The sequence below is a fragment of the Ruditapes philippinarum genome, unplaced genomic scaffold (genome assembly GCF_026571515.1).
Source record: "Ruditapes philippinarum isolate M1 unplaced genomic scaffold, ASM2657151v2 ctg4175_1_1_1_1, whole genome shotgun sequence".
NCBI classification, from domain to species: domain Eukaryota; kingdom Metazoa; phylum Mollusca; class Bivalvia; order Venerida; family Veneridae; genus Ruditapes; species Ruditapes philippinarum.
In genome coordinates, this window is record NW_026853197.1 from 50,600 (window position 1) to 60,571 (window position 9,972).

At 33.3% G+C, this 9,972-nt stretch overlaps 1 protein-coding gene across 1 annotated transcript; it reads left to right on the forward strand.

The window, feature by feature from the left end:
• Positions 1-7,672: 7,672 nt before the first annotated feature.
• LOC132736059 (zinc finger protein 729-like) lies at positions 7,673-9,972 on the forward strand. The gene has a single exon (XM_060723104.1). The coding sequence runs from the start codon at positions 7,744-7,746 to the stop codon at positions 9,754-9,756; it is 2,013 nt and encodes a 670-aa protein (XP_060579087.1). The 5' UTR covers positions 7,673-7,743; the 3' UTR covers positions 9,757-9,972.

Genomic DNA, 9,972 nt, shown 5'->3' on the forward strand with positions numbered 1-9,972 from the left:
TGAGATTCATTTTTACAATTTTGAAAGCCATTATTGGTCTAGTCTGTTTTTGCATAACACATAACGCTATTGTTAGTATTTATTGTTATTAATAGTGATTTGTCTAAGTGGATGTCGAAGTATGTATGTTAATCCATGCCAGTTCATGTTTGAATGAAACTTTTTGTCCAGATAGAAGATTTCAAACTGTAACTTTTCTGATTTTTATCTTTTACAACAATATTATATTTCCCATTTATGGTGCTAAGAAATACTGCAACATGTGCTGAATAATAGCTATTGTCAAACATTGTTTATATGCTCCCCGAAAAATTTCGGCGGACCATATAGTCATTGGGTTGTCTGTCCGTCTGTCTGTACGTACATACGAACCTGAATTCGTGTCCAGCCCATAACTTTGTTATTTCAAGTTGGATTTTAAAACTATTTCACAGAAATGCTCACCATATTGAGACGACCTGTCGCCCGCAACATTTGGGTCGCTACCTTGAAGGTCAAGGTCACACCATGACCTTGAACAAAATCATGTCCTGCCCATAACTTCGTTATTTGAAGTCGGATTTTAAAGCTATTTAAAAGTAATGATCACCATATTGAGACGATGTGTCGTGCGCAGCATTTGGGTCGTTACCTTGAAGGTCAAGGTCACAGCATGACCTTAAACAAAAATTGTGCCGGCCCATAACTTGGTTATTTGATGTCGGATTTTACAACTATTTCACAGAAATGATCACCATATTGAGACGATGTGTCGCACACACCATTTGGGTCAATACCTTGAAGGTCAAGGTCGCAACATGACATTGAAGCAAAATCGTGTCCGGCCCATAAATTCGTTATTTGAAGTCGGATTTTACAACTATTTCACCGAAATGATCACCATATTGAGACGATATGTCACATGCAACATTTGGGTCATTACCTTGAAGGTCTAGGTCACAGCATGACCTTGAAGCAAAAATGTGTACGGCCCATAACGTCGTTATTTAAAGTGGGATTTTACAGCTATTTTGGAATTATCACACTTTGAACTTTGTCTGGGACATAACCCTGAAACTTCAAAAGATATACTTTTCTGTATCTAGGATCACCCCGGTTCAACTGGCTCTTGTTTTAATTGATTATTAAGTAATATGAACAATTCATGATAGCATCATAACTAAAGAGTGGAAATTTATGCAAGTCAAATATGTATAGAATCAGTTGCTAATAAAATGTGTGTAAAATTTATCTCTTTTTGGGAATTAATTTCTTTATTTTACAAATTTATCAAATTTCATTTTATTCTACTGATATGTTTGTAATATTTCTTTTATTTTCTATTGAAAAAATGTGTTAAACTAATATGTATTTGTTTTCTTATAATTCAGCTAGTTTTTATTATTCCAACGTTTGAAAAAATTGTTCGCCAGAACTTTACCAAAATGTTTAACAAAATATCGCCATAACATATTTGCTGAAACTGGCAAATATGCAAATGAAGTTTGCCGCAGTGTTACCAAAAGCTTCTGGCGAACATCCGCAAACTTACTATGCAGATGAAGTTTGCTGCAAATTTGCCGCAAACTTTTGGCGAACATCTGCAAACTTTTACCATGCAAATGAGGTTTGCGGTAAATTTGCCGCAAACAGAAGCTACCTCCCCCTATAGTTAGCGGCAAGTTTGCCGCTAACCTCATGAGTTGCGGCAAATTTGCCGCAAACCTCATTTGCATGGTAAATAATTGCTGAAAGCAGTTTGCCGCAAACTCACCGCAATGTTTGCGGCAAACTTGCCGCAATGTTCACCAGAGAGCCCTTTTTTTGGTAAGGGTTAATATAATAGTAAAATCATTTAAATAAATGTCATGTTAACCCTGACGTCAATATATCTAGGCATATTTTTCAATTTTCTCATAAAGTCTGACTGTCAGCAATATGGTCAAAATGTAAAAATTACATTTTTTTCCCGTTGACTTACGTTGTAACCTGACGCGACGTCCATTTAAAAATGGCGGCGCCCATATAGACGTCATTTAGGGCTCGTCTCACAATTAGCGTGAAATGTACTCGGTAATTATAAAAAAAAATATTATTATTTACGTACTGATTAATAGCTGAATGTTATCATTAAAATGAAAAATGACAACAAAGTTGGTGTCAAAAAGGCAATTTCATTAGCAAACCATTATCTATATTAGAATAATCAATATCATTTTAAGCGAAAATATCAGTAAGCTTTATAAATTCTAACACACAAAGATTTGATAATTACCATGATATACTGTCGTATTTTATATTTTTAAGAGAAAAAGAACAATGAAGTGATTTGATTAGATAGCTTTTCAATCAAGCGCGTATCTTGAATACCACAACCGTCGTAGGGGAGCGGGAACACTAGCTAGAAGACTATAAAAATGGTTCTTCGCTAATTAATGTTTAATTCACATAATTCTGTAGTTGTCTGAATTCTGTCCATAAGTGAGTATCACGTCTATTCAAAAATAAATAAATTGACCAGGTTCAATGGGATACAAAAATATGTTACCCTTCTTATTTCGGGTGCGATGTTCGTGCGCTAAGACTTACCGTAGGTTTCAACTTTCACAAGAAATCGCGAACAAATACTACATTATCATGCAAATCTGACAAAAAATATAAAGAAAGGAAAACTGATTCACTATACCTTCGGCATTGGTTTACTTGTTACCACAGTGTCTACTTTAACTAACTCCCTCGCTAACGAGAGAACAAAGACTCACGTACGAGGAAAATGTAGATTATAAGAATATAATATCATGCTTTCTAGTTTAAGCAATCAAACGTATGCCTATACACTTTAGGCTCGTAAATACAGATTTAACTTTCCGTCTCACAATTCAACAAAATGTCAAGAAATACCGGCAGTGATTTGATATTATTAAGAGTAAGTTTGAATTGGAGTGATCAATAAGCGACAATAAGTGTTTTTTGTAGACTCAAAGTGTTACATATAATTATTTTGTTAATATGAAGGGTAGATTGAGTCAAAGAGAAACAGCGAGTGACGTTCTCAATAATTATAGCCTTCCTAAAATTTGAAAATATTCAGTGAAAAAACCAATAGATCTTGCATATTTTTCGCGGAAGAAAAAATACCGCGTATTGTATATTTTGTAGCTAAAATAGTAGGATTTACAACGAGATTATATGTAGGGAAATTATTTCTGAGAAATATATAAAATAGTTTAAAAACATAAAATCTAAACGAATGTTAAATATAATTAATGGAAGAAGTATTGTAGGCCTAACGTTACTGTTGTAGATTCATGTCATTAAGTGTGTTTAAAATTATTTTTAAATGTTATCAAAAGTTTTATATTATCAAAATATGAATTGAAGGTGTAATTTTTACAGTTAAGTTGCAAAAACTGGGTATACAAGTAATAGTTATAGTACATGAAACGAGTTAGCTACGAGGATATAACACTGGCTGGGGCGACATCAAGGGGTGTTTCTGCTAAAAAATGGCGAGGCCGTTAGACCGAGACAATTTTTTTTTTGCAGAAACGTCCCGAGATGTCGCCCCAGCCAGTGTTATACCCCCGTAACTAACGAGTTTCATATACTATAACTGTTTTATCGCAATGACATGTTTTCTTTTTTTTTGTAATAGAAACAAATAAATAAATAAATACATCGTTAGCTACATTACAGTTATTTATGATAAGTTGTATTCGCTGCTGCTGCAAAAAAATATACAAAAGACATCCAATGTTAGAGGCGGATTGTAAACTGTCAAGATTAAAGGGCTTTTTTTTCAGTGGAAATAATTCATTCAGCGGATGTACCTTTTGATTAAATGAGAGTAAATTTCATTTCATTAATTATCTTTGTTTATATTTTTCATTGTATTTATATATTTATTTTATATTATTGAATTCATTTTTTTATTTATTTTTTTGCTACTAGATCTAGAAATGGTCGTTACCAGTGCCCCATTGGAGCCTCTATGAACAAAAAACTGCATTCAATTTGATATATACAAGGAGCGAAGAAACTCGACCGAAATATAACAGTCGAGTTTTTTCCTATATGAATCAATGAAAAAACTGTACTGTTATATATCAATACAGTTTTCAAATGCTCATTGAAGTGAACTGAGTATAATGGGTTAGTAAGAACAAAGGAAAAGTTCCAAACCATGCGATAAAAATTATTTTAAATGCTATCAAGACAAATTTATCTCAACGCATAAAATTATCTTTTTGAGGTTACATATGCCTACTGTAACCGCCCTCTGTCAATGCCGCAACTGGAATCATCCATAAAAAGCGCGAGGCATTTTGTTACGTCATATATTTCGTAAATTGTTGTTGACGTAATTTAAAGTTTGTTTTTACGTCAGGAATCCATAAGCATTGTGATGTTGACAACTAAAATTGATGGGCAGCTCTTGAATTATGGATTTGGAACATGCTGAATTATGATGTGTTTCATTTACATATTTCATTTGGTAACCAAGATAACTCCACAAATTGAACAATGTTTTAATAATGAGACGGTTAATCAGTTTAAAAAATCTGGATCATCAAAAGTGTAGGAGTCATGCCATTCAGGAATTTTGAAGTAAAAAAGTGGGATCTACGGAACTGGATAGAATGTGGTAATGAAGGAATCTTCAGAATGCGAATTTGTCGTGACGTTTATAAAATTAAAGATCTAGATTCCCTATTTCGAAATTCATAGGGATTGACGGGATTCTATTCAGCTTAAAAGTAAGTGCAGTTTCTAGATCTACTCCATGTGACTCGGTGTTCTTGTTGCTTATTTTTCATTTTTTAAAGTTTTCCATCATGCATTGCAACTAAACTGTCAGTCTACATCTTGCAGATCCAGCTTTGTAAAATAATCATGAAACGACCCCGAGAACATCATGTATATTTTAGAAACATGACACGTGCTTTCTCCCGTTCATCTTCAAATGAAGAGTACTACGGCAATGGCTTCGGAAAATAAACAACAGAGAAAAATCAAAATTTGCTTTCACAAGAAAAGTAGACACTTTAAAGTAAAATCCTGAAAACTCTCGAGGGTGACTTTTTTTAGTTTACAAAAATGTTTTATTTTTTATTCAACGTCGTTTTGTTAATTCATATCAGGCAAAAGTTCATTTCCAGTTTAAATGGGACATTTTATAGCTCTATCGGGTTATGATATGACCCAGCTCAAGGGTAAATATAATTTTTATTATCTAACCTGTTTATTCCAAATAATAGCAATATAAACATATTAAGGATGTAAACCGGAAGTTTTGATTATGGCAAAGATCAGATAATACAAGAAAACGAAATAGTTTGCATTCGAAAGTCCATCTTATACAATTAATGAACTTTCAAGGTCTTACAAAATAAAGTGTTTGATAAAACGACTCATAAACTGAAGAAGATCCAATATTCTGTCGCAAGCTTATATTTTCCCCAGTAGAATAACACGGACACGTTGTATTGCTATACTGAATTTATTAATTGTTTAATACAGTATGATGTTTACTTGCGTTTAATTTATGAAGAACGTGTTAACAGAGTAACTCCGCTTTGATTTCATTACTCCATTATAATAAGTGGAGACTCGGGTAGATTCTTATTATAATGTCTATTTAAATATTTATTCCATGCCAATTTGATATGAATAACCTTATTGAGTAAGTGTCTTTAATGTATGATACCCAGGTCCAGGGTAAATGTAGATCTAGTTTTTATTAATCTAACCTGTTTATTCTAAACTGTTAATTAAAGAGACATGCATGCTCTTTTCTATTGTCAAATTGAGCTGAATTGCCTTTATATTACAAAAGACTGGCTGTCAAAATGATGATTGGCCAACAGTTGATATTGAAAAATGTTTATCAGCCTAAAACGTAACAGCCTAGGGTAATGTCAATGCTATTGATAATTGCATGCATGTTGTTCTATGGTAGCCTTTCCTATGAAAATTAAAAATGGAGTTTCGAATTTGCATTTGTTGTGAGAATTATGTACAGTACATATTATACATGTGCCATATTTTTCAACTATTTAATATGTATCTTTAAGAAAAGAGGAAACACTATTAATTGCTTTAATTATTATTTGTTATACTTTGACTGTATATAAATGTATATATGGATTAAATTTAAGAGCAAACAAAAATTAAATTCGTTTGAATATGAGAGGAAAACAAATAATAAAATTGATTCTAAGATTTATTAGGTAGATCTACCCGCTTTTATATGGCCGAAAGAATTTCGGGCATATGTTATACCCCATGGCGTCCGTCCGTCCGTTAGCAATTTGGTTTCCGGAGCATAACCTAAGTTCCATTTGGCCCACAATATTCAAACTTCATAGGATGATTGTCCATATTGGGTAGAAGACCCCTATCTATTTTGGGGTCACAAGGTCAAAGGTTAAGGAGAAGAATTTTATAAGACTTAGTCTTTCGTTCTCATCCTTTTCTTTGAATATATTATATATTTGTATTCTGATTGTTTTGTATTATGTATATCATGTAAATGTTCGGGAAATGAATATGTTTAAATTAAAGGTCAAGGTCATTATTACTTTAAAACTGAAAACAGTTTCCGGAGTATAACTTAACTTCCATGTGACCCACATTATTAAAACTTCATAGGATGATTGTCCATTGGGTGAAAGACCCCTATTGATTTTGGGGTCACAAGGTCAAAGGTCAAGGTCACCATTACCTTAAAACTGAAAACAGTTTCAAGAAGATTACTTAAGTTCCATTTGGCCTACAGTGTTCAAACTTCATAGGATTATTGTCAATATTGGGTAGAAGACCCCTATTGATTTTGGGTCACAAGGTCAAAGATCAAGGTCACTAATACCTTAAAACTGAAAACAGTTTCCGGAGCATAACTTAAGGTTTATTTGGCCCACAATATTCAAACTTCATGGGATGATTGTCCATTTTCAATGATTTTGGGTAGAATACCCATATAGATTTTGGGGTCACAAGGTCAAAGGTCAAGGTCACTATAACTTTAAAACTGAAAACAGTTTCCGGAGTATAACTAATGTTCCATGTGGCCCACAATACTCAAACTTCATAGGATGATTGTCCCTATTCGGTAGAAGACCCCTATTGATTTTCGGTTTACAAGGTCAAGGGGCAAGGTCACTATTACTTTAAAACTGAAAACAGTTTCCGGAGCATAACTTAAGGTCTATTTGGCCCACAATATTCAAACTTCATAGGATGATTGTCCACATTGGGTAGAAGACCCCTATTGATTTTGGATTCACAAAGTCAAAGGTCAAGGTCACTATTACTTAAAAACTGAAAACAGTTTCTAAAAGATAACTTAATTTCTATTTGGCCCATAGTGTTCAAACTTCATAGGATGATTGTCCATATTGGGTAGAACACCCCTATTGATTTTGGGGTCACAAGGTCAAAGTTCAAGGTCGCTATTACCTCAAAACTGAAAACAGTTTCCAGAGCATAACTTAAGTTCCATTTTGCCCACAATATTTACACTTTATAGGTGGATTGCTATTTGAAAGAGGTAATACTTTGTTTAATTTATGCAATGCCTTACAAATGCTTCATCCTTACTAAAAAAACCAATACTTTCGGGCATATAATGCTCCGCCTAGCGGTGCTCTTGTTTTATTTGAAATTAAGTATATGATTTTCTTTCTTAACACAGGAAATTGATCGAAAAGCAAAAAATTGTAGGGAGTTCGATAAAGAGGTTCAGGAAATTGTATTGAAACAGAAATGATGAGCATTACCGGAGAGGTGAACTTTAGATGTGAAATTTGTGATAAGCTTTTCTCTCATGGCAGTCAACTTAAAACACATATGGCGATTCACACCAGTGAGAAACATTTTAGATGTGATACATGTGGTAAATCATTTTCTTACCTTAGTAAACTGAAAAAACATATCCATATTCACACTGCTGAGAAGAATTATGAATGTGATACTTGTGGCAAAGCATTTTCAAGTAGCTCTGATCTTCAAAGGCACATTGCAATTCACACTGGTGAGAAGAAATATAAATGTGATAATTGTGGCAAAGCATACTCAAGAAGCGATTATCTTCAAACGCACATTGCAATTCACACTGGTGAAAAGAAATTTGCATGCCAAATCTGTGATAAATCATTTTCTTGCCTTAGTACCCTGAAAAGACATATCCACATTCACACTGGTGAGAAGAATTATAAATGTGATAATTGTGATAAAGCATATTCAAGTATCTCTAATCTTCAAAATCACATGACAGTTCACACCGGTGAAAAGAAATTTGCTTGTGATACATGTGATAAATCATTTTCTTACCTTAGTAACCTGAAAAGACATATCCACATTCACACTGGTGAGAAGAATTATAAATGTGATAATTGTGATAAAGCATATTCAAGTATCTCTAATCTTCAAAATCACATGACAGTTCACACCGGTGAAAAGAACTTTGCTTGTGATACATGTGATAAATCATTTTCTTACCTTAGTAACCTGAAAAGACATATCCACATTCACACTGGTGAGAAGAATTATAAATGTGCTAATTGTGATAAAGCATATTCAAGTATCTCTAAACTTCAAAGTCACATGACAATTCACACTGGTGTAAAGAACTTTGCATGCGAAATATGTGATAAATCATTTTCCTACCTTAGTAACCTGAAAAGACATATCCGCATTCACACTGGTGAGAGTGAGAAGAATTATAAATGTGCTAATTGTGATAAAGCATATTCAAACATCTCTAATCTTAAAAGTCACATGACAGTTCACACTGGTGTAAAGAACTTTGCATGCGAAATATGTGATAAATCATTTTCTAACCTTAGTTCCCTGAAAAGACATATCCGCATTCACACTGGTGAGAGTGAGAAGAATTATAAATGTGATAATTGTGATAAAGCATATTCAAACATCTCTAATCTTCAAAGTCACATGACAGTTCACACTGGTGTAAAGAACTTTGCATGCGAAATCTGTGATAAATCATTTTCTAACCTTAGTTCCCTGAAAAGACATATCCGCATTCACACTGGTGAGAGTGAGAAGAATTATAAATGTGATAATTGTGATAAAGCATATTCAAACATCTCTAATCTTAAAAGTCACATGACAATTCACACTGGTGTAAAGAACTTTGCATGCGAAATATGTGATAAATCATTTTCTAACCTTAGTTCCCTGAAACGACATATCCGCATTCACACTGGTGAGAGTGAGAAGAATTATAAATGTGATAATTGTGATAAAGCATATTCAAACATCTCTAATCTTCAAAGTCACATGACAGTTCACACTGGTGTTAAGAACTTTGCATGCGAAATATGTGATAAATCATTTAATTGTAAAGGTAATCTTAAAAGGCACCTGTCAATTCACACCGCTGAAAAGAACTTTGCTTGTGAAATATGTGATATTTCATTCAATATTAAAGAGAAGCTAAAAAGGCATATGGAAATTCACAGTGGCGAAAAAAAACATAAATGTGAAATTTGTAATAAAAAATTTACTCAAAGAAGCAACCTTACATCTCATTTAATAATCCACAAAGGTGAGAAGAAATACAAATGTGAAATCTGTTCAAAAGCATTCATCAGACGAAATCAATTCAAGGCGCATGTTTTAACTCATGCTGGTCAGAAGTTTCATAGATGTGACATTTGTTTTAGAACATTTCTCTATGCAAGCAAGCTGAAAAGACATATAAGGACTGCAAATCACACTGGTGAAAAAAGGATTACAATCATGTGGAATTTGTAAAAAAATCATTTCTTCGAAAACCCCTCCTTAAAAGCCATTTACGAATACACACAGGCGAGAAGTATTTCACATGTGAATTCTGTGATAAGTCATTCAGATTTAAAAGTAATCTAAACAGTCATTTGAAAATTCATACTGGTGAGAAGAACAACGTACTAGTATGCGGGGTTTGTCAAAAAACCTTTTATGAAAGTAGTGACCTCAGAAAACATATGA